The 25,613-nt window shown below is 39.3% G+C and overlaps 1 protein-coding gene across 2 annotated transcripts; it reads right to left on the bottom strand.

The window, feature by feature from the left end:
- Positions 1-25,078, bottom strand: LOC142141216 (retinol dehydrogenase 7-like). 2 transcript variants are annotated; one of them, XM_075199444.1, is made up of 6 exons: positions 24,999-25,078; positions 7,155-7,496; positions 5,745-6,003; positions 4,750-4,913; positions 3,363-3,608; positions 1-191 (listed from the first exon to the last, which is right to left on the bottom strand). In XM_075199444.1, exons 2-5 carry the CDS (start codon positions 7,465-7,467, stop codon positions 3,388-3,390), a joined length of 957 nt encoding a protein of 318 aa, XP_075055545.1. In that variant the 5' UTR covers positions 7,468-7,496; positions 24,999-25,078; the 3' UTR covers positions 1-191; positions 3,363-3,387. The 2 variants fall into 2 exon arrangements, with proteins under 2 accessions (XP_075055545.1, XP_075055544.1); XM_075199443.1 differs by lacking the exon at positions 1-191 and having other exon boundaries at positions 2,765-3,608.
- Between the last annotated feature and the right edge of the window lie 535 nt (positions 25,079-25,613).

Genomic DNA, 25,613 nt, shown 5'->3' with positions numbered 1-25,613 from the left:
TTAAACAGCTCATTGCAGGCCATTGGTTAGGACATAATTATCAATTATGGTAAACAATTCAATGTGCTCATTAACATTGTACAGCATGGCCGACAAGAACAGGTATCCAGATTTGTGTCCAACATACGGCACAAAGTGATTATATGAAGTTTGCCATATTAAAATACAAAACATTGTCAGGAACAAAATACCTGTTAAAGAAAAAAATAATTATATTTGCACATAGAGAACTACTGGTGAAGCTAGCGTTATTAATCTACACAGTTCTATAATTAAAGTTGTTTCTGCTTATAACAGCAAAGATGCAACAGTAAGCAAGCAGTCTAGATAGTTCTTGTGACTAATTATTATTATTATTATTATGGTATTTATTAAAAAAATTATGTATTGTAAAATTATAGAATTTGGGTAGTGTCCTTTATATTGTTCTCAGCACTGATGTAAATTAATAAAAGAAGAGTAATGTTCTTGGCTGTATTACTAGAAAGATTGTACACGCACAACACATTTTTGCTAAAGGCATTTCTGGGTTCTTGGTCCAGTCCTACCTAACTACCCTAGGTGTAGGGAGCGCAGCTGCTATGGGGTCCAGAGGTCAGGGCCCTGACAATGGGCCGGCAGATGCTGCATCCATTGTACATCTGCCACTGGGTACAGGGTACAGTTCTGCCTTAGACCTGGGAGGTTACAGTGGCATTGCAGGGCTCCTACCCAAGTTTTGCAGTAGTGCAGGGCAATGCACTGTACCTCCTCTGCAGATACTGTATTGGAGAATTACTTATATCAAAACAATATACTATATGTAGTGTTCTTGTTGAAATGTTCTTAATGGAAATATCACATATGACATTGATCAAAAGTTAATAATTGATAAAAATGCGGAATATCTACTTGATTTTATCTTATAATTTGACCAGTTTCATATAGAATAGACACAAGCATAGAACATGGCTGATGGCTGATGATTACTTAGCAAGGTGAAGATTAAAAAGATATGCTCCCATGTAATCCAATTTACATAAATGTTAGGGTTAACCTAAGGAAATAAATCAACAATTAATGTCATAACCTGCAAATGGGAGATATGCTAAACATTCCTTCAGCTAAATGACCTGAAAATGCTTTCTAGGGCAAAGTTTAAGCACAAAGCTGGAATAAGATTAAATGTTTTTAAAGGCGTGATATTATTACCATTTATTTATATAGCGCTACAGTGAGAACTCACATCAGTCCCTGCCCCATTGGGGCTTACAGTCTAAATTCCCTAACACACACAGGGACAGACAGACAGACACACACAGACTAGGGTCAATTTGTTAGAAGCCAATTAACCTACCTGTATGTTTTTGGAGTGTGGGAGGAAACCGGAGCACTCGGAGGAAACCCACGCAAATACAGGGAGAACATACAAACTACTCACAGATAAGGCCATGGTCGGACATTGAACTTATGACCCCAGTGCTGTAAGGCAGAAGTGCTAACCACTTAGCCACCATGCTGTGATAGCTGTTTTACATCTTCCTCTTCTGATCTCTGCATTGCTCCACACATAAACAGAATTATGCCACACAAGCCTATATATTAGCTTTGCCTCTGACAATTGGGGGACCCTTGTGTAATATATGACTGGCAATTGGGGGGGATTTCTATATATTCCTGTGCAATATGTGACTGGCAATGGAGTTTTTGCTATTTATGACAGGTATTGAGGTTTATTTCTATGTAATTAATGATTGGCAATTGAGTTTGTCTCTGTGCAATGGGGTCTTTCTCCATGCAGTGGTTGACAGTGTAGGGTGCAGTCTGCACACATTAAAGGTTAAATACTCCTATTCCTAGCCTAGAAGTACAGCAATAAAGGCAGTTCCCGAAGTGGAAATTTAGAAGTGACGGTATGAAAAATGGAATAGTAATGTAAGTGAATGGAATTTGATAGTTTTACAATGAAGGCAATAGGAGATGTGAGGTATGGCATAAAATCCATATACAATTTGAGCACTGTATTAAAGAATATCCTTGTCACCACTGCACGCATGCAAAGTATTCACCTTTATGCTGTAGTAAGTACATCTCTTTTCACCAATACATGTATTTCAGGTATATACATTATTTCCATACTGTGAGCCCTAGAAAAGTTACCTTTGTAGTAATGCCTTGCTAACTTCAAATTGCAACAACATTCTTGAGAATAGATTTACTATAGCTTGTAAAAAAGGAAAAATGGAGGTGTTGCCCACAGCAGCCAATCAGATTCTAGTTATCTATTTCTAGAATAAACTAGATAAATGTTAGATAGAATCTGACTGGTTACTATGGCAACATCTACCGCTTGTTGCATAGCACTAACATTCATACATTCAACACTAACACATACATTTTAATTTGAATTTTTTATTTTAGAAAGTACATAGTTTGCTGAGCTCCATCTCCTATAGTGGCTGATGTGGCCAAAACCTATATTTTGAAAACAAAGTTTTCTATTCCCAGATTTATTATTTCAGAATCTGGTAACATAAAATTATATTTTTGTCAATTAGGCATAAATGATTTGGAAAAATAACTACTTCTGGAACTGTTAGTATAATTTCAAGTGACCTTCTGTTTTTATAATCATTATTACATTTTCAGCATTCCTTCCCTCTAGCAATTTGTATATATCCAGTATTCCAACACAACACTTACAACATTCATAAATCTCACACAATTTAGCAACAATATCAATATAACTTTGTCGAAATTTAAATATGAAAAGTTCATGCCTCCGTTCTGCTGTAAAGTTCTGATTTTAATGCAATAGGTTATAAAGATTGCCGTGACCCATTTACAAAAGCCAAGTGGATCTGAGTTTCAAAAACATAAACATTGTTTGGGAGGTGAAGAAAGCCGGATTTGAAATTTAGGACAAGTTCATTTTTACCTACCACATATTAGCTTGGTGTGGAAGGTGAGAGGACGCTACAAATGTATTAGCCTATGGCGGCCTGAACCCTTAATCAGGCAGTGAATATTCAGCTTGCTTTAGTTTAGTTGAGTTTAGCAGCCCTTTAAATATCTGGAGAATGCAAAGTGGATTTCAAAGAGGCAATTTAATAGTCTTAGCCAGGTGAATTAAAAACTGTCAATCAGCACATAATTTAAATTGGCTGTATAGCAAATTTGTAGCCAACTTATACTTTAACAGTGATTAGTCTGCAAGAAGTTTGAAAGGGAGATCATATATGATTGGTTGTGATCTGGAGATGGCTGCATGTGATTGGTGGCTGCGGCTCACAAACTGATCACTGACAAAAGCAGCAATCAGCTATTAACACATTGACTATACAACTCCTTTAACCAAAGTGTGTCTGTGTTTTGCCACCCACCTGAATGGTTCTGCTCTTTTGTGGTTTATTGTGCTTTTAGAGCTGGTTTTGGGGCATTCCAAGATGCCACATAGTCACTAATGAATGTTGGCAGGTAGGAAAGGGGGATGAGAAATAGTTTGGCATCCCATCCAGCAGAATAACGGGTCCATGGTTGACAAGCGGTGAGTGCGTGTTCCATACAGTTTGTAACCTTGTATATCTTGAAAGAGCCTGAGGCAACCATATCTTCCATATTTTTTAGCACTGTGTATATATATATATATATAAAATGTATCATTATTATGATATTTAATACATATAACGATATACAACTATATACCTATTACTATTTATGATAGGTTTAAGAATCATATACAAAATAAAAATAACAGAAATGAGTAATTACGACTAAACTGTAAATCTTTCATAACCTATTTTATGGTAGTTATAACAAGTATTACATTTTTTTTTATAGCTTCAAAGATTTGTAAAGACAAAAGTAAATATATATATTGTGGCTATAAACAATCATCTTGGGTTCTTCTGCAAAATTTGGGCAACCCCAATAATATATCTTAAAAATCTACTACTCTGATTTCTACCGATTGAATGATCAAGAAGCAAAATTACAACTGTGCAGATGGGAATAAGTTTGGAAAGCAAGTGGAAATACTCCAGCACATAACCCCGCGTGGGGGTTTATGGTCATCTTTCTACAGGCATGGTATGTTTGGTTTCGGAGAGAAACTGAGGGAGTCCATAGGATTTTTTTGCCCTTTTTATTTACAATGCTGTAGTTAGATTATTTTGTTATTTTTAAAATTATTTTCATAACACTTTTATTTTCTGTATCAGGGGTGACTCTTTTGAGTCAAAAGAGATAAGTTTTGATGTTATTGTGACAATATTAGATCTCTTGTAACACATTAAATCACTACAAAATGTACCATTAGAACCAAGTGAAGGAGAGACACAAACTTTGACAAGGCTCAGTGACATCAAACTATGACCTGATAGAAGCAGTCTGCTGTCTGCTGTGTTTAATAAATGTCCTGGATCCTAATAACATTGATCCCTGGACCTTGCTACAATGAAATGCATTCAGTGACAGTCCAGTTCCAGCAGTGGTGGAATGCACTGGTGCTGCCGCAAGTGGTTAAGAATGTTGTTTATATGCATATTTAATTATGCAAATATCATTGGCTGTGCAGAGCAACTAATATCACCCAGTTTGTAAGAGAAAGTTACATTAACTCATGATATATTTGATAAAATCATAAGCAAATGTATACTTGAAGAATTCAAATAAAAAAAACATTTGGTTGTGTTTTCATCTGCAAGAGAAACAGTTTAACTTCAGTTTATCTTAAATACTATCTCAGAATACATTTGAATAAAACCTTACATTTGGATAAGTAGAGTTCTCCATAGATCTCCTTGGTTTCAGTTGGCAGAGACTCCCATTTTTCCTTCAAGTTATTCTTTAACAAAGGCAAGTTGGAAATGGCAGTATTGAAGCCACCTGGCTCAATTATGGAAACTTTAACACCAAAATCACTAAGTTCCCTCCTAAAAACATAAATATGTTAAAAGTAGTCTACAAAGAATAAATATAGAGAATGTACCTGTAGAACAATCTCATTCGATATGATCAGGGCCACCTTTTCCATTGGGCACGATGGGCAGGTGCCCGGGGGCCCCACGGGCAAGGGGGCCCCATAGACAGGGCTCTTAATTAGAATAAATAATCCTGCATAAGATAAAACCTACAAAAAAAACCTTCAAGGGTCACTAAGCAAGTACATCTATATATCTCTATCTCTATATATCTATATCTGTATCTCTATACATCTATATATATAGATATATATATATATATATATATATATATATATATATATATATATATATATATATATGTAGGGGCCCCGGTGCACTGCTTTGCCCGGGGGCCCATAATGTTGTTAAGATGGCCTTGGATATGATCTAAAATTCTGCATGCTCCCGCAACAGAGATTGGGTTCTTAATAATAACCATTATTAAGGGTGTGTCTTTTTGTTCTTACCAGAATCACGGTGAGACAGCTTGGCTATTATAACTGCTATATAACTGTATCACAGGATATTATTTGATTTAATGTTAACTCTGGTTGATTTAAGTTTTTAAGTATTGAGATAGGGCAGGGTGTGACTGAAGGCTTCCTACAAGAGAGTCAAACATTGGTGGTACCAGTTTTGAATTAATAATGTGCATGTGATATAAAAAGAGGGGAATTTAATCATTTGTCCACAAAACAGGTGATTGTGTTGTGATTAACCCATTTTCACACATGCATTATGCAGGCTCAGGTGAGTGCTGGTTTGTAACAATATGTAACAAATGTACAAAAAACTTGTTACCTTAGTGTGTCTGAGAAAGCTTCTACGCCGTATTTGGAGATACTGTAACCACCAGTAATGAAAGCAATTCTGCCAAGAATACTGGCAACATTAACAATTCTTCCCTGAGCCCTTCTGATAAAGGGCAGCAGGGTCAGTGTCACATCAATCAGCCCCAGTAAATTCACGTTTAAAACATTTAAAAAATCATCCTTTTTCAGCCATCCATTGGGAGCAACTTTACCAGCAATGCCAGCATTGTTCACCAAACCCCAGAGTCCTACAAAAATGAATTATGGAATACATTAATGATGTAAGAATCAGAGCATTATATACATATAATTATATATATATATATATATATATATATATATATATATATATATATATATATACACAATACTTAAAAATTGATTATATTGTACTATATCTGATAATGTATATTATATAGTAATTATATGGTCATATGATTGAATTTTTTTAGACACAAACATTATTAACCGGTTTGCATTTAGTGTCCACGCTATCCTAGGCATACACTCTAATTTTAAATCCCGCATGCTCCTGCGAAAACCCCATCCGCCATTATTTTTACTGTGGAAGACTACCTAACTACCCAATAACAGAGGTATTCTAGTCATGTACATATACTGACATATACTGTACCATGGCTGTTAATGAAACAATTGATATTAATTTCCATTTTAACAGCAGACCAAAGCATCACTTGAAACAAGCTTTGCTCAGCCTGTTAAATCTTCTCCATGCTCTGCACTGGCTGTCAGGTACAGCAAATCCAGAAAGTCTGTCTCACTTGTTTAAGCTTGTACTCTAAGGAGGGGACCCCTTTAAACAACAAGGGTAACCATAGGATCTGATATTTAGGGAATGAGGAGAATTCCTGTGGGGATAAAAACATGGTTGGAGTTCTACTTATTTAGTTTACTTATGAGCTTCAGTGGTGGGAAATAAAATAATTGGAGTGATTCAGGAGCCTAATCAGTGGTCTATGTAGCTGTCTCCATTGTGTATCTCTAGATACAAATGGCAGACCTGGAATTTCAATTTGCACTTGAAACTTTGATACATAGGGCCTGATTCAATTCGGCCACGTTATTCTAGGAATAACGCGGCGCTAATAGTATTACCGTCAATATGGTAATTTTATCCCGGATTTTTGCTTGATGCCCCGAGGGCTGCGAGCAAAAATGTGCGTTAAAATTACCATACTAACGGTAATACTGCACACTATTACTGTAGTAATGGCAATAGTGCGCCAGCCACGTTATTCCTAGAATTAAGCGGCCGAACTGAATTGGTCCCATAGACTCATAATCAGCAAACAAATTTGTTTTTTGAATGTTAATGTTTCTAAAGCAGTTCATATTATTTGCTTTTTTTGTACGTAAATATAACAAAACTGTAACCTACCTTTCTCTCCAACAATATGAGACACCCACTCTGCAGCAGAGCTTACGCTCTTGCTGTCAGAAACATCCAGAATTATAGTCTGCAGTCTGCTGGAGGCCTCCTTCTTCAGGTTCTCAGCCCCTGTCTCAGTCAGACAAGCAGCTAGAACCCTCATTCCACGTCTGTCCAGCTGCCTCGCCAGCAGGTTCCCAAATCCTGAGTCACATCCAGTAATGAAGACATATTTATCTGACAGATTCTCCAGTATCTGACTCTGTCTGTACCATCTATACAGGAAAATCAGAGCCAACATCACCAGCAGAGGGAGCCACATGATAGAGGCAGTTATGTGTCACTATAACTCTGAAAATATAATAAGAGAATGGAAATAATTGATCCTTTTTTAGTGTTTTTGGGAGCTGAAAATAGGCCATTTTCACTGTTACTTGTGGGCACTGTCATCTACAAGACACATGTGGTCTGCTTCTAGGCATATCTGGTGTATTTTACTGGCGCATACACACAGACAGGGACCTTTTCCATAGTAATAATTAAATAAATATTGCTTATTACTTACTATATGAAACTCTACACTTGCATGTCAATGTTCTATTTGTAATTGTGGTGTGTTCTACCACACAAGCACACAATTAAAAGTAAATGCTTTTTGTTTAGTTTTGTGTAGCACATATTTTTTTGCCTGATCCCTGTCATATTTTCCCACTATTACAGACCTAACATGTAGACAAGTATATCATGCCCAACAACTATGAGGTATGACATGTTCTGGGGGCACAACTATGAGGGATGACATGTACTAGGGGCACAATTATGAGGGATGACATGTACTAGGGGCACAACTATGAGGGATGACATGTACTGGGGGCACAACTATGAGGGATAACATGTATTGGGGGCACAACTATGAGGGATGACATGTACTGGGGGCACAACTATGAGGGATGACATGTACTGGGGGCACAACTATTAAGGATGACATGTACTGGGGGCACAACTATTAGGGATGATATGTACTGGGGGCACAACTATGAGGGATGAGATGTATTGGGGGCACAACTATGAGGGATGACATGTACTGGGGCCACAACTATGAAGGTTAACATGTACTAGGGCACAACTATGAGGGATAACATGTACTAGGGGCACAACTATGAGGGATAACATGTACTGGGGGCACAACTATGAGGGATAACATGTACTTGGGCAAAAGTATGAGGGATTTAGTAATCTACAGTAAGTGGATAATTAATCTCCAGTCTTTGATTGGTTGGAAGGTGTTTAGGTCCCTTGAAATGCGCCAGGATTGTTACTTTTTCCAGTACAAGTGGCTGCTTGAATCTATTAGCACTTGACCTCTTAATAAATGACAGTAGCAGCCTTCATGGAGGAGTGCAATAGCGGAGGTGCCTTGGAGCTAATTTGTATTTCTGAGGATGCCTGCAAATGCCATCTGGCTTGTGGATTGGTAATTTTGACAACTTAATTTTTTCGCAGATGCACAGCTAAAAATATGGAGATCTTCTATGCAGAACAAGTTCTTGTTCTATCTGTGCCTGATACAACTTATGGTTTTTGCAAGTTACTTATTTACACTGTTGTTGACACGATACTGATTTACATGTAAGCACCTTGACAACAGCCCATTCTGTAAATGAAATGATTTCTTATATGGTTTTATATGTTTTAATAAATTAGAGTGTACAACAACATTGTGAATGTTTTTAGTTCTTTTCTGATCTTTTTTTATGTGATGTTCCGTAAATTTAATATATTATTTTAGCTTTGGATATACACTCTGGGCCTGATTCATTTAGGAAAGTAAAGCAAAAAAATTGAGTAACTTTTCACCTTGGCAACACCATGTTGCATTGGAGGGAGAGGTAAATGTAAAATGTGATGGCAGATTTATAATTTGGGTAGGGCATGTCCAAAGTCAACTTTAAATTTCAGTGTAAATATAAGCTATCAAGTATTTGTGTGCTACATGCAAAAACAGCCAATATTTTCCTTATGTGCAAAATTAAAAACTAATTTTCACCCCTTGTATTGTAACATCGTTTTGTCCAGGAGAAAACTTACTAATTTTTTGGCCTTATTTTCCTTATTGAATCAGGCCATCTGTGCTTAACTTTCTCTGGGTTTTATAGTTTTTACTGTGGATTGGCACATTCCATTTGGGTGAGCAGCATGTGTGTATACGAACTTTGTTTTCAGGGGCACACTACATAACTGATCAAATGCTTCACTCCTCCCCGACTTCCCCCTCCAATCATTCAGCCATTCACTCTTTCCAGCACTGACCCCACACTTCTTATCTTGTGTTAAGCAATCAAAATGGGGAGGTGGCATCCTCTGCTCCTTTGTGCAAACTGGTAGTGTGGCACAGGGCTGTGACTTCATAGGCCAGTACAACAGACACCGGCTTATCACTGAAAAGGATGAGCAACAGCATGATGTGTATGATCAGCAACCGGCAGTTTCACAATTAATAAGCTGATGGCTGCTGCCCCTACATATCAGTGGCAAGTGCCTAGTGTGGGGATGTGCCACTATATTGCTCAGTGTTCTAGATGCCACCAAACATTGGAGCCCTAGACGACAATCTTGGGTTGTCTAGTGGTAGTGCCTGTCCTGAATCTTTCCCAATCCTTGTGCATCAGATATGCACAGGAGGGTGAGGTCAGGCTCTGTGGTGATAGGATCATACACATAACACAGCTTGTTGCTGCTGTTCAGTGTTAGTGATTGGGAGTCTGGCACTGTACTGTGATGTCACTAAGCCATGATCCCAGCCTATCACTGACACTTAGGAATACCAGCATGATGTGTGTGATCACATGACATACAAAACAAGAAGGAGAAATTAGTACTGAAAGGGCACTCTTTTGAACAGATAATTGTTTAGATATTTTGGGATATACATTAAAATGAACAACCTTTATTAGTGTATATTAAAATAACCAAGCAAAATATTAAAAATTGAAAATTGAGTGGAGTATTTATGAACCTAACTAATAATCAGTTAAAAGGTAGAAAACTACCTCACTGGTGTCACGGGCACCAGGAGTTTTATCCAGAATTCACCAGGTGTAGCTACACTTACCAGAAGTGCGGACCTCTGGGTAGTGTGGTGAATCAGTGGAACCATACAACAGAATAGAGGAAAGGAATGTCAATAGTATAAATACTGAGTCCTGACACTGTGGAACTGTGATGGTACAGCAGATTAGTAAGCAGGATACAATGAGGAAAGAGTCCAAGTGCCTTAGCACGCAGGAAGCATATAGCAGGCCAGTACTTGATAACTGGAGAACGTTAGGCAACGACCAATCAACAATGCGGTAGGAGAGTCAGCGACTTGCAGCTATAATACAGAGGTACTTGTAGACTTTAGTCCAACTAATAGGTACCATACAGAGTAGTAGCTATGTCACAAGGAGACATAAGTGGTCTACAGCTGGTAGGTTTCACCACAGATGTGTAGATGTCACTCACCGGACCATGAGTGCCTCTTCACTGGTGCGTGGCTCTCCAGTATTCCTGCCAGCACCTATCCTGAAACGTAGCCTCCCGCCATCCTGATGGTCTGCGCATGCGCAGTTCCTAAGAACTCTTCTGACCTTTGCTTTTAGTTAATTGGTTGATCAGGCAACGATCCCTATTTAAAGCACCTGTGTTCATTACCTCGTTGCCTGATCTTGGAGTCTCATTCCCTTTGAGTCTCTGAAGGTGTTCCTGCGTACTTCTCCGTGTCTTCAGCTTCCTGCTGATTCCTGCTCAACTCATTGCCGGTTTCCAGACCGCTTCAAGTCTCCTGTGTTCTACTATGTCTTCAGTTCCCTGCTGATTCCTGCTCTAATCATCTGCGGCTTCCAGTCCGCTATTACCTCCAGTGTTCTACTCGTGTTCGCTATCTCCAGTGATTCCTGCATTGCTCACCGTTGTTCTACCCGTGTCAAGTTCTCTGCCTGTGTGCTGACCCGGACCCTGACTACCGCTACCACTCACCTGTGGTTTCTTTACTTGTGCTGGCGTGCAGCCGCTCAGCTGTTCCTGTATCCTCTCGTGGACAGCCTGTTCAACTGAACCGCGGTATGCTTACTTTCTATTGACTGTATTCGTTTACTGCATATCCGCTTGGACTGTTTTCCACTTACCCACGGAATACTCTATCTCCCTGAGACTGTGTTATTACTCCGCATATCTGCTGGGAAGTTTACCTCCTTGTTCAGTCGTGAGATACATATGCTAATTGACCTTCTACTATTAGCCTGGATTCCAGTAGTGAATTCGTCTCTGTCAAGCAGCAGCTGCCACACCAACATAGACTTGTGCATATTGTTTGGGATCAAGTTCCTTGTACTCTCAGTGCCTACATTCTATGTTTCCACTCATCAACACTTGTACACCTCCTCACCTATTAAGCAGCGGTACAACTTGCTATACGCAGACCACTGACTTCCCCGCTACCTACCTGCACCTGGACAAGTACTCTCACCATAAGCAGTGGTACAACTTGCTATACGCAGACCACTGACTTCCCCGCTACCTACCTGCACCTGGACAAGTCCTCTCACCATAAGCAGTGGTACAACTTGCTATATGCAGACCACTGACTTCCCCGCTACCTACCTGCACCTGGACAAGTCTCTTCACCATAAGCAGTGGTACAACTTGCTGTACGCAGACCACTGACTTCCCTGTTACCTTCCTGCACTTCTTGACGTCCATCAAGATCCTCGTGTTCATATCTACCTAATCATTAACCAGATTGCTGCTAGTCATTGACATTTCTATTTGCATCCTCTCACCATCTGCTGAGTCATATGTTCCGCTAGTCACCCTGCTACCAGAGGACCACTGTGTAACCCACACTACTCTGGTAAGATCATCATCTGGTGATATCCTGGGCAAAGACTCCTAGTGCCCGTGACAGTAGAGAAGACTTGTCCAGCGCAGGTATGTAACAGGATAGCGTGAGTGGTCTGCAATTGGCAAGTTATACCACTGATATAGGAAAGAAGACTTGTCCAGGTGCAGGCATATAACGGAGTAGCATGAGTGGTCTGCGATTTGCAAGTTTTACCACTGATGTGTAGAGAAGACTTGTCCTAGTGCAGGCATGTAACAGGATAGCATGAGTGGTCTGCAATTGGCAAGTTGTACCACTGATGTGAAGAGAGGGCTTGTCCAGGTGCAGGCATGTAACGGAGTAGCGTGAGTGGTCTGCAATTGGCAAGTTTTACCACTAATGTATAGAGGAGACTTGTCCAGGTACAGGCATGTAACTGAGTAGCGAGAGTGGTCTGCAATTGGCAAGTTTTACCACTGATGTATAGAGGAGACTTGTCCATGTGCAGGCATGTAACGGAGTAGCGAGAGTAGTCTGCAGCAGGTAAGTTCTACCACTGATGTGAAGAGGAGACTTGTCCAGGTGCAGGCATGTAACTGAGTAGCGAGAGTAGTCTGCAGCGGGTAAGTTCTACTACTGATGTAAAGAGGAGACTTGTCCAGGTGCATGCATGTAACGGAGTAGCGAGAGTAGTCTGCAGCGGGTAAGTTCTACCACTGATGTGAAGAGGAGACTTGTCCAGGTGCAGGCATGTAACGGAGTAGCGAGAGTAGTCTGCAGCGGGTAAGTTCTACCACTGATGTGAAGAGGAGACTTGTCCACAGCAAACGGATAACACAAGCAGAAACAGGAAACACCTCAGAGTCTCAAGGGAATGAGAATTAAGAACAGGCAAAGGTTATAGGGCAACAGGTGCCTTAAGTAATGAGAGGTGATTAATTAACCAATGAGACTAGAGGCGAGGTTTTAACAGTTCAGGGTTTCTGCACATGCGCAATCTAGTCAAGATGGCGGACGGCCGCGGCTCAGGAGAGGCGCCGGCAGGAGCGAGAGAGACCCATGTCCCAAACTAGAGGCACTAACAGTCCGGTGAGTGACAACTGGCCTGCTATTTTAAGTTATACCGCTGATGCTGATAGAGAAAATTCCATATAGTTTATTCACAGAAAATACTGTGAAGTATATAAAGGAGCCTGTACTTATTCCCTAATAATTGATCCAATCATGGGAGACAGGAAGAGTCCCGCTTGCTGAATTTGTATACTCAAATTAAACCCAATGTCGTATAATCACTTTCCATATAGTAAAAGGTAAGGTGGTTCTATAACCTATCCGTATATTACTGATGACGAGCGGACTCGTGGAATAATAGCCCCTAGAGCGGATTCCCTCATTGACATACGATAGTGTTCTAATCTCCTATATTAGTATACATTATCTCTCAGCTTAATTTTGATAATGAGACCATAATAGCAGGCTCAGCGTTACGCCGATGCGCGTTTCGCTTTTGAGCTTTAACTAGGCAACCCGATGATCGATTACAGTGGGCTCTATGAAGGGGGGGACCCGCCCCCAATGTGATGTAAGTGTATCAGCTGTGTTTAGAAATTCCAGGGCTCATTAGTATTGGCGTTTAATGATAGGCCCTTCATCACACGTGACATATCACATGATAAGTGACGTGGTTTGTTGATTTCATTGTGTTTCCGGGGGCCCGTCTAGATTGGGACAGTTTGATTGGTCCTAGGGGTCTTTAATGATAAACATAGTTTAATAATGTCATACTATACATAATCGGTAAGTAGAATTACTTTAACTCGGTGACTTATATAAAAAGGAAATTAATCAGCAAAATTCCAAAGTCGTATCCCTCTAATCAGTATATTGTGGTCTCCCTACGAACTCTTTATAGTTATATAGATGGCCCAATGGTAATTTATTGGAGAGTATTCATTTATTAACATGTGAATGGACATATAATATCAATAATGACATCCTGTAAGTTAAGCTTCATGATATACAGCAATAGTATTATATTCAGTGCCCGATGGTAATATATTGGAGAATATTCATTTATTAACATGTGAATAGACATATATTATCAATAATGACATCCTGTAAGCTATGCTTCATGATATACAGCATTAGTGAAATGAAATAAGAATATGTGATGTGACAAATGAATAAAAATAAACATAAATACAAAATTATTATGCAAGTGATAATACCATAGTGAACCACTAATAAAGTGTATATTTGCTTGTTTAGAGTTATATATAACAAAGTGTTTACCTTATATTATTAATAAAAAAATAAAAATAAGTAGATGTGTTACATCCATAATAATGATGAATAACTAAAGTGAATAGCTGACTCAGTGAAAATAAACTGTGATAAACGTGGTTAACAATCAATTGTTACGGTATGCTAAATGTGCATACTATACTGTGCAATGTATATACGTAAGTGAAAATTGATAGATTAAGACTGATTTGGCAGTTCAGGCTGCTTTAGAAATACTATATACATAGTGTAAATGTAAACATTAATATGACGCTGAATATTTTGCATTGGCTTATTAGTTCTGATTACTTATGCAATTGTAACATATGCAAAGTAATTGTATTAGGAGGTCTAACTATGGGACAGTATTGTCACTCAGTATCATGCAAACACCATGTAATTACTATTATCATTAAGGCCTTTGGGAGTGAGACTCCCCATCAGGAGCTCAGTTTGTATGTCTCCTCCCCTAAGACCTAACGTTATTTGTTCAATGGCGTATGCTTTGAGGTGTTTAGGATCATTATTGTGATGGATTAAAAAATGCTTCGCCACTGTAGACAGTGGTCTCATGTTGGTTCTATCTTTGATGGTATTACGTATATTCCCCACATGTTCGAGAATTCTCTTCTTGAATGGTCTACTGGTCATTCCTATATAATTGAGTTGGCAGGGACAAGTAAGACAGTATAATATGTTGGGGGTGTTACAGTTAAGAAATTGGTCTATAGTCCACTTCTGTTGAAATTTGTCTACATATTCTTTAGTTGGAATCGCATATTGACATGCCTTGCAGACTCCACAAGGAAAAAAGCCCTTAGGTCTAGATGACAGTTGTTTCCCAGGTGGTTGGAGCGAACTGTGATCCTTGAGGTTTTTGGAACGTCTCCACGTAATCTGTACTCTATCTTTGAGAGTTTGGCTAAGATCCTCATCTGACATGAGGACATGCCAATGATTTTGGAAGATAGCTGAAATATTCTTCCACTCTGTACAATAGGTGCCTATCATTCTGATGTCATCATGCTGGGTCTTCTTCTTGTTGAGAGGAGGGTACAAAAGGGATTCTCTATCTCTTGCTCTAACAGCCTGCTCTGCTTGTCTGATAATATTTTTACTATATCCTCTATCAAGAAATCTTTGTTTCACTTCATTTGCTCGTTGTGTATATACTGCTTCGTCTGAGCAGTTTCTTTTAACTCTTAACAGTTCCCCCTTTGGAACCCCCCTGATGACCGGGGGGAAATAAGAGCTTGTGAAGTGTAGCAGACTGTTGGTGGCCGTCTTTTTATGGTATATGTCCGTATTCAATCTTCCATCAGGAGTCTTTGTGATCGTAAGATCCAGGAAATCAATCGCTGTTTCACTAATTTCTGAAGTTAACTTGAGATTTATATCGTTAGTATTAAGTATCATTACAAATTCTTGGAATAGAGAATCCTGACCATCCCATAATATTAAAATATCATCAATATAACGTAACCACAGGCTTATGTGGTTCGTATACTTGTCATTCTGAGAATTAAATACATGTTCCCTCTCCCACCACCCCAGGAAGAGATTGGCGTACGTAGGGGCACACGCCGTCCCCATGGCTGTCCCCCGTATTTGCAAGAAAAATTTATCTTCAAATATGAAATATTTTTTAGTCAAAATGAACTGTAACAATTGTATGAGAAAATTATTGATATTATTCTGTTTTTCCATATTGAGAAAATATCGTACGGCATTAATGCCTTGTTGGTGAGGAATGTTGATATATAGGGATTCCACATCCAGGGAGGCCAACTTTATATCTAGTGTATTACCTCAGAGGTAATACACTAGAAACTCTGGGCAGCGATTGGCTGTTCATTATATAAATGAATGATCATTCCTAATCCCGTGCATACCTTGAAAAAGACCCCAGAGGCTGGGTTAAAACACGTTGGTCGGCACGGGATATCCTGCTTTTTTCTGCAGTGGATTCACCCCACCTGGATAAGCAGCTGATCGTTTGGATGTCTATACCCGGGACTTTATATTGACATGCTGAATCATCTCCTGCTTTCTGGTAGGAGTGTATTAACCGCTTTAATATCAGGATTCCATTTGTATTTGTCTATTTGAAAGTTTTTTATATTATATGTTTTAATAAACCTCTGAGGTAATACACTAGATACGGTTCTGTTTTTCTCCCATTTATATTGGTCGAACATACGGACTAACGGGAGAAATGTTTATGAAAGAGCACTATACCATCAGAGGGATTCTATATATCGGCATGTAAGTGTGTTTATAAAACCCATCATTATTCTAACATTATCTCCACTTTCTGGTGATATTTTTAATTATATGACATAAATTCTTGGTGATATTTCTGGGTGTTTTATTATAGGTGATTTTTCAATCACTTACCCAGTTTTCTTTCCAGCCCTTTTTCTATATGTAAATATTTCTAACATCGTTTGGAGAAAAAACACACATGTTAAAGATTTTCAAGTCTTACAAGAGAACATTATATTGATAGAAGATTAAAGGATAAAGAGAGAAGAGAAAAATTACTCTATGTTGGACTATATGATCATATGCTTCAGGTGTTGAGAACTCTAGCAATTTGCTCATTTGTTCCAAGTGCTTGATGCGCTTTATGTATATTGTGTTTATTAGTTTGTGTTGAATGTAGTGGCATTCATTGTATATTTAGGCAGTCATCAAGTAGGGAGCGCTATTTTGGGATATCATTGTCTTTGTGTTTAGACCACAATATACTGATTAGAGGGATACGACTTTGGAATTTTGCTGATTGATTTCCTTTTTATACAAGTTACCGAGTCACAGTAATTCTACTTACCGATTGTGTATAGTATGACATTATTAAACTATGTTTATCATTAAAGACCCGTAGGACCAATCAAACTGTCCCAATCTAGACGGGCCCCCGGAAACACAATGATATCAACAAACCACGTCACTTATCATGTGATATGTCACGTGTGATGAAGGGCCTATCATTAAACGTCAATACTAATGAGCCCTGGAATTTCTAAACACAGCTGATACACTTACATCACATTGGGGGCGGGTCCCCCCCTTTATAGAGCCCACTGTAATCGATCATCGGGTTGCCTTGAAAAAAGCTCAAAAGCGAAACGCGCGTGGACGTAACGCTGAGCCTGCTATTATGGTCTCATTATCAAAATTAAGCTGAGAGATAATGTATACTAATATAGGAGATTAGAACACTATCGTATGTCAATGAGGGAATCCGCTGTAGTGGCTATTAATCCACGAGTCCACTCGCCATCATGCTATTAGTTATCAACTCTTAGACTCATTAACAGGAGCTAAGCAGGGCGATTGGTGATATCGCATATACGCTACAGTGCAGTATACTATAGAATCTACAGCGAACGTTTTTCACTCCGACAGCATATTCTATCAGTAATATACGGATAGGTTATAGAACCACCTTACCTTTTACTATATGGAAAGTGATTATACGACATTGGGTTTAATTTGAGTATACAAATTCAGCAAGCAGGTCCCTTCCTGTCTCCCATGATTGGATCAATTATTAGGAAATAAGTACAGGCTCCTTTATATACTTCACAGTATTTTCTGTGAATACACTATATGGAATTTTCTCTATCAGCATCAGCGGTATAACCTAAAATAGTAGGCCAGTGAGGTAGTTTTCTACTTTTTAACTGATTATTAGTTAGGTACATAAGTACTCCACTCAATTTTCAATTTTTAACATTTTGCTTGGTTATTTTAATATACACTAATAAAGGTTGTTCATTTTAATGTATATCTCAAAATATCTAAACAATTATCTGTTCAAAAGAGTGCCCTTTCAGTACTAATTTCTCCTTCTTGTTTTGTACATAATATTGACGCATTAGTATAGGAGCACCTCCCATGTAATATTGATCAATATTCAGTGTCGGACTGGGGCATGAAGGGCCCACCGGGGAATGTAACACTAGGGGCCCACCAAAGGGGGTGTGGTCAGCCGTCATAGAGGCGGGGCCAGAAACTAGAGGGGGAGTGGTCAGCCCACGAAGGACAGGTAGCACCTTAGTGCAGCATCTAAAGAATGCAGTGTGTGTATAAAGAATACACAGTCTTGACTTGCCCCTTAGATTGGGCAGAACAGTCACCAAAAATCACGATTGTCCCACTAGACCAGGATTGGCTAACCTGTGGCACTCCAGGTGTTGTGAAACTACAAGCCCCAGCATGCTTTGCCAATATATAGCAGCTTATTGCTTGAAGGGTATGCTGGGACTTATAGTTTCACAACACCTGGTGTACCACAGGTTAGCCAAGCCTGCACTAGACTCAGATCATTTGACAGACTGTCCTACCTGTTGTTGTCACTTTTACCACCTGTGGCTGCTGGTTTCTTTAGTTGCGGCTTGTCTGGATCCTGGAATGTTGAGGGCCCTACTTGGAAAAAATAATGGGTACATTTAGAAATGCCAACCATCCCTGCCATTAAATCAACAGCACCCACATTTAATAATTAGGCCTCTCTCCAGCCTCAACATTAAAGTAATAGTGCTCACATTTGATAAATAGATCTATTTCCCTCCAACCAACCCCAACATTAAATTAATAGTATTCCCATTTAATAAATAAACCTATTACCCTCCCTCCAAACAGCCGCAGCAATAAATTAATAGCATTTACGTTTAATACATCTATTTCGCACAACCATTCCTAGCATTAAATATTTTATCTTAGGACAATATTTACGCATTTATTGCTATGCGCATGGACAGAAATTAAGATTTGAAAATAACAGATGTAATTTTTATCACATTAGAGCATGACAATATCAAAGCCATTTTCACAATGTGACTAAAGATGGTTAGCAACAAATTGCTACTAAACACCACCTATTATATTTACCTAGAAACCCTTACCATGGGGACAGAATGCAAGTGTTGTCTTAAGCTAAAAATAATTATTTATTGAATGTCCAAGTTCCAAAGGGATTGTTTTCAGCCAAAGATCTGTAAAATCTGTAAAATAGGAAGTTTCTTTCTGCTGAGCATAATTATATAGTATTTTATCATCTGTCTGGTACGTTGTATCTTTAACATGGAGAGCTTCCCCCAAGCTGTTACAAAGAAAAGATAATTAGAGGTGTTTAGCTGGGTGATGCATAAGAGCTGTTTGTAAAACAAGAATATTGCAGCTTAAATGTGCAAACTGACTTTTAAGCAAATTCACCACATATAAAGAACATTAACAATCCACGTCAGGCTCCTTAAAATACTTATGTACACCCAGAGGAGCAGAGAGAGTTTGGGATGGGTACAAAGTCCCTAGACCTCCATTGGCGGGCTGGTGGTCATGATGAGGACTGATTGGGCTCTAGACCCATTTGCACCAGAGTATATGGAGCCAAGTGTCTGCGTGGATCAATATTGGTAACACTCCTCCTTTCACCAAGCTGCTTGAGCAGACTGCGGGAGGGCACACTCAGCCTAGAAGGGTCCCAAGAAGCACCCAAAGCCCAACATCACTCTCCCTGTGTACACCTGCAGCCAGGAATGGTTTTGGACAACATTGGGCCTAGGGCAGAGTCAAGAATGGGTGCCAACATTTTTGCAGTGCACAATTGTTCTTCGAGAAAAAGAAGACATTGCCAAGAGTTATGGGAGTAATTTGCCTGGTGTAGCTGCTGTTTTACCCAGCCTATGAAACTTATGAAAAATTGTAATTTAAAAAACTGCAGATCCCTTCAGTGTCATTATGTAGTAATATTTCCCAGCACCAGCTTGTCCCACAATACCATTATGCAGAATGCACCACAGTGCCAGTATGTCCCACAATGACAATAGTCCCCATGCCAGAAAGATCCACTGTGACTGTATGCAATATGCTCCAATGTGACAACATGCAGAAAGAAATAATATAATACGGCTCCTTACCAGGTGTGATTAATGTCCTGGACTTCCTCCCAGGGGGGAAGAGATTTTAATCCACGATGTGTGAGTAAATAAACGGAGTTTAACCGCTAATATTGGTAAAATGAACTCACTTCTCTCTTCCGTGGAAACTTCTCTTTGGCCGTATGTCTGCGCAGGTGCACCTGTCATTCCTGTCGGCTCGGAACTCTGTATGGTAAGAAAGGTTCCTACTGACAGTGGGTTCCCAGCTTCACTGCAATGGAAATTTGGACACTAGTACCACACCACTGATTCACAGCTGCGATCGCAATTGACACCGGGGCCACCAGGTAAGCTCCGCCCATGGGAAAAAGGGGGCGTGGCCGTATGGTAGCCGGGCCTACCGGTATTTTAACCGGTAGTCCGCTGGGCCAGTCCGACGCTGTCAATATTTATATCAATTAACACATAAGGGGTTTGTAGCTTGGTGCAGAGTATAATCCAATTTATTCCTGTTGTGATCACATGACCACAGAGATTGACACCCCCCTCCTCTGTCCTCCTACTCATCAAAGCAAAAAATAACAGGGCAGAGAAGGGGAATGATTGGCCAAGCACAAAGATATTACATAATTAGTCACACCTCCCTCTTACTCATTGGCAGCCAAGGGGTGTGCATTTAATTGAAATCCCTGATGAGGTTGGAGCACAGTGCGGGGTGCAACTGGGAACATATAAGCACTAAATGAATGATGTTATGTCCCTGCACAAATCCTGTGCTACTAGGCCATATTCCCAAGATATTGTATTTTGTGAGGGTTATCAAACATTATTAGGATCATAGATAATGGGAATATGGGAAATAGAGAACAAACAATTACAGCTCTATTGATTGGTGGGATAACACCTATATAGAACCTAGGAAAAGTCATAAAGTCAGAATTTGTTTATCCATTCAATCCCTATATCTTTTCATTATAAATAAATAAATAGAAATAATCTAAAGAACTAGAGTCCCTTTAAAATGCATTATTTACAACTCCATTGTTAAAGCAGGCTACACAGCGCTACCTAGTGGTAAATACAGAAAACTACAATAAGGCTACAATATGTTAAACCAATATGGAACAAGTCTCATCTTGTAAAACCTCTCTGAGTAACAATTGCAAGTCCATTATCCTTTATGATAATGATTTGTCTGAAATATTTTGCCTGACAAGAGCAAAATTGATCGGCATTATTATGGGGAATATTTTGTGCGAGTAAAGTTAATTGTCTATATTGTATGAACAAATGTATATGTTGTACTAACAAACTTTCATGCTCTGCTCAGTACCTTAATCAGAACACATCAGTTTTGTTGTTTTTTTTTATATTAAATATCTTTATTTTCAGACAGCATCAAATATATAACAACACAGGAAGCCAAAAAATTAAACAGGAGTCACGATAGTAACACAGCATGTAACTCGCGAACCCAAATGAACAAATAATGCCATTGCGTGGTATAGTCACCTTTAAAAAAACTGTGAAATAGGAATAAGACTGATACAGGACATGAAACTAAGCGATCAGGATGAAGTGGTTTTTATTTTTTAGAAGAAGGTGGAGAAAAAAGGAGGGGGAATAGGAGGGAGGGGAAGAGAAGGGAAGAAGTGTGGGAGGGAGAGAGGGTAATGGACAGTGGGGCAGTTAAAAGTTTCCAGACCGGGGAATTGAAACCAAGGATGGAATTTAAAATGTTGTTGAGGTGAGCGATAATATTATATATTTCAATAGAGGATAGATGCCATATTCTATTCAACAGTTCCATTCTGGAGGGGGGGGGGGGGGTTCTATGCCCTCGCTATCAACAGTTTAGAAGCATGAATGATATGTAGGATCACTTGATCTGTGGGTTTGCTAAGTGAATTGATGAGATTGTTAAATGGGAGTATTAAGAGATCCTTTGGTGAATGGTTCAATTACATCTAGGGTGATAGTCCAAAACCATTGCATGACAGGGCAATCCCACCAGAAGTGGAGGTACATTCCAATTTCTACACAGTCTCTCCAACATCTGTTGGATACAATGGGGTAAAGGCGATGAATCTTTTTTGGGGACCATATACCAACGTGAGTATATTCTATAAGAGTTTTCTTTTATACTCTGTGAAGATACCGGGTTTTCTGGCCCAATGCTACCCACTTCACGCTGGCTGGCCACCCACGGGTGCCTTCTTCCTATGCCAGGGAAGTCTACCCAGTACCTTCTAGGATTCGTATAGTCACTCAGGCAAATGCAGTTATAAAAATACAACAGTATATTTATTGTCATACAAACAACACTAGAATATTATGTACACACAGTAAATAAATGCCAGGCAGGTTTACCACATCATCTCTCGCTTACCCGACTAGTTTAAGGAGTTATAGTCACCTGGCTGTCCAGACTCCACGACCCATGATCTCTCTCAGCTGCATATATAGACTATAGTAGAGAACGACAACTCAAAACCCTTCTTGCACTCTTCATCAATGAAATCCCAGAATGAACACCCCCTCCCCCCTGGAGTGGATCCTTATATCTCAGGTCTAATTTCCTTTGTCTTTCTCCTACCAAGGCAAACCCCTGGGTCTATTCTTCTTAACCATTGGTCAGTGCAGGACTAGGGGCGGTTGGAGAGGGCAGTGAAGATGAGCTGTCCTTCCACAGAAGCCCCCTGTTGGGATGCAGACAGAATGTCTGGACTAGTCCTAAGGAGAACAATTGATACTAATTGGTTTCCCCTACTTCCAACGATAGGGTAGCAGTGAGCCCCTCCTAAAATTAACCCCTTACACTACTTTGTGATCTCACAGGGTCCCCAGCTGTTCCATGCTTCCTGTAGAGGAAGGAGGGGGGTGAATGAATGCATCTCCAGCCCTCTCACCTGTATCCTGGACACCACCTGATCTTTACCCATAATGCACCTGGCATCAGTTTAAGAACAATGAATAACATTACTGCAAGTCATAAATATATAATACACAATATACATATTTACATTGAACTACAATGTCCCCTTAACCACATGTAATTGGACAATGCAGTTGTTGTCTGGTGAGCTGGGGAACAAAAGCAAGGGCTATAAAATCCACATTATGTGAGAAATGAGAAACAGAATGGTCTCAGGGTTATCACACTCGTTTCGTCACATACTCACTCGCTGCCCAGAAGGATTACAAGGTCTTTTTCCCAGGCTTCCTTTTGGGGGTGAGGAGCAAGGATGGAGTGGTAAATTATAGATACGTTGCCTTTACAGCCTACACAATAAATACAGTGTCTCTCAAAAGATAGAAGTTTACAAAGTGTTTTAGTGGATATTTACGATTGAATAAAATCCGGAATCTGTAGATACTGGAAATACAATGAACGGGGAAGATGGAATTTTATCTGTATGTCCAGGAAGGATGTGGGGGCAAATTACCACAAGACAAGGACAAATCTGTCAAAGTTCCTGGTTTTCTATGGTTTGGCAAAGTTCTCCGTGTGGCCAGGAGGAAACAGTGGATGCTTTCAGACAGGGAATAAAGAAGAGGGCTGGAGAGCCAGCTTAATGTGGGTGTTGGCGGTGTCCCACATAGGGAGGATAAAACTGATCATGGGGCAGGATATGCCTAGGCAGGATTGGTATCTTAGGTAACCACTGTAGATAGTGTATTGACATGTTTGAGTAGATGGCGTTATCGTTGTCCTCCCATTTTTTGAGTCCCGGATTGATATGCCAAGAGATGATATGGTGAAGCTGTGTGTCTAATTTGTAATTCAAAATCAAAAGGGAGGCCATTGTCTCCATTGTCCATGGATTTTCATAATGTGGCTCTGTTGAGTTTAGGGGCTATATTTACTAAAGTGCAGGTTTAAAACAGCGGAGATGTTGCCCATGGCAACCAATCAGATTCTAGTTTTCATTTATTTAGTACATGCCACAAAAATAACAGCTAGAATCTGTTTGGTTGTATAGACAACATCTCCACTTTTTCAAACCTGAAGTTTAGTAAATATACCCCTATGTTTTTTTCCTTCCCCATATAAAACTATTGCACTAGGTTTGGACTGCCAACAGGCTGGGGAAAGAGAACACATCAGTTTTTAGATTGTGTGCTATCCTAGGCCATAAAGAATGTACAGGATGTGTCCTTAATAAGTAATTGTGTACCCCCCACACATACTTGCCTACTCTCCTGGACATTCGGGTAGTCTTCCAGACTTTCAGGAGAGCAGGCACCCTCCCGGAGCCCACTAGTGAAGTGAGTGGGCTCCGGGAGGTTTTCTATTGGTTTCAAGAATGTCTGGCACATTAAAACAGTGAAAAAGGCAAATTACTCAGTGACATCTAAGCTAAAGTTTTGCCATGTAAATGTGCTTATTCTTTTAAAAGTAAAAAAACGTAAAAAATAAAATTATTAATATATTTGTGCAGATAACAACAGGCACGTGTTTCTATTTTCTACATCTAAATCATTTACTTTTGGTAGGCTATAAAATAAAAATGTTTCTCCCCGTGAAAGTTATATACAGAGAAATTTGGTCTGGTAATTGGGGAAATAACTCATGTAGCCCTGAAGGTGTTAATATATACAACAGCATAACTCACACTGTGTCGTTAATGACTTTGACATTGTTAAAACACATTGACATCATTGTAATGTGTATGTTTAATATGTTGTAACGCTTAATATGTTTTACTTATACAATTGTACATAATAAACTACTGCTTTTCCTGCATATCCTTTAACCCAACCCTAGCCATGTAAAACTAGGACATTTAATAAATAGTAATAAGAAAAAAATATTCTTACCTGTGTACTGCAATTTGACAGGAAATCAGTTTACTAACTGAACTTGATGTGTTTTAGGTAAATACAAAGTGGACTTTGCCTTCTGATATCAGAATAAAGGATAGGTCTGTCACCTTTTAACTTGAACACTGCATTATTTGTTCTCGCCTTCAGAGGGTCCAAGGATTCTACATGGCTCTGAAGCTCCGCTTCAAGTATATTATAGAAGCACTTTTCTGTGAAATGTACAGCTCCTAGGAAAAGACTGTTGTCTTATCTGTTGCTGGGAGGCTGTATTTGTGTGTATGGGTTAATATAGATAAGAACTCTATATCTAAATCCAAAATCAAGACCTTAAACAAAACATTTGCAAGGGCAAGGGGTTTTCTATACCATGGTGAGCAACACCCCCATGTAAACCCAAATGATAGTGAAAATGATTTTTCACTCTGCCACATACACTTCTATACAATTGTATTTCGATGATTTATAATGATTGTTTTATTAGCTATATATTTTACAAAGTTAGCCCACTTTGTATAGAAATTTGTATGGGTAAATTGGCCAACATGAGCAGTATTGGAACTAAAGATTACTGTCCAGAACAGGCCCCCAAGGGAAGAGCCAGATTGCATA

The sequence above is a fragment of the Mixophyes fleayi genome, chromosome 2 (assembly GCF_038048845.1).
Source record: "Mixophyes fleayi isolate aMixFle1 chromosome 2, aMixFle1.hap1, whole genome shotgun sequence".
NCBI classification, from domain to species: domain Eukaryota; kingdom Metazoa; phylum Chordata; class Amphibia; order Anura; family Limnodynastidae; genus Mixophyes; species Mixophyes fleayi.
This window is presented reverse-complemented; position numbering and strand designations above follow the sequence as displayed.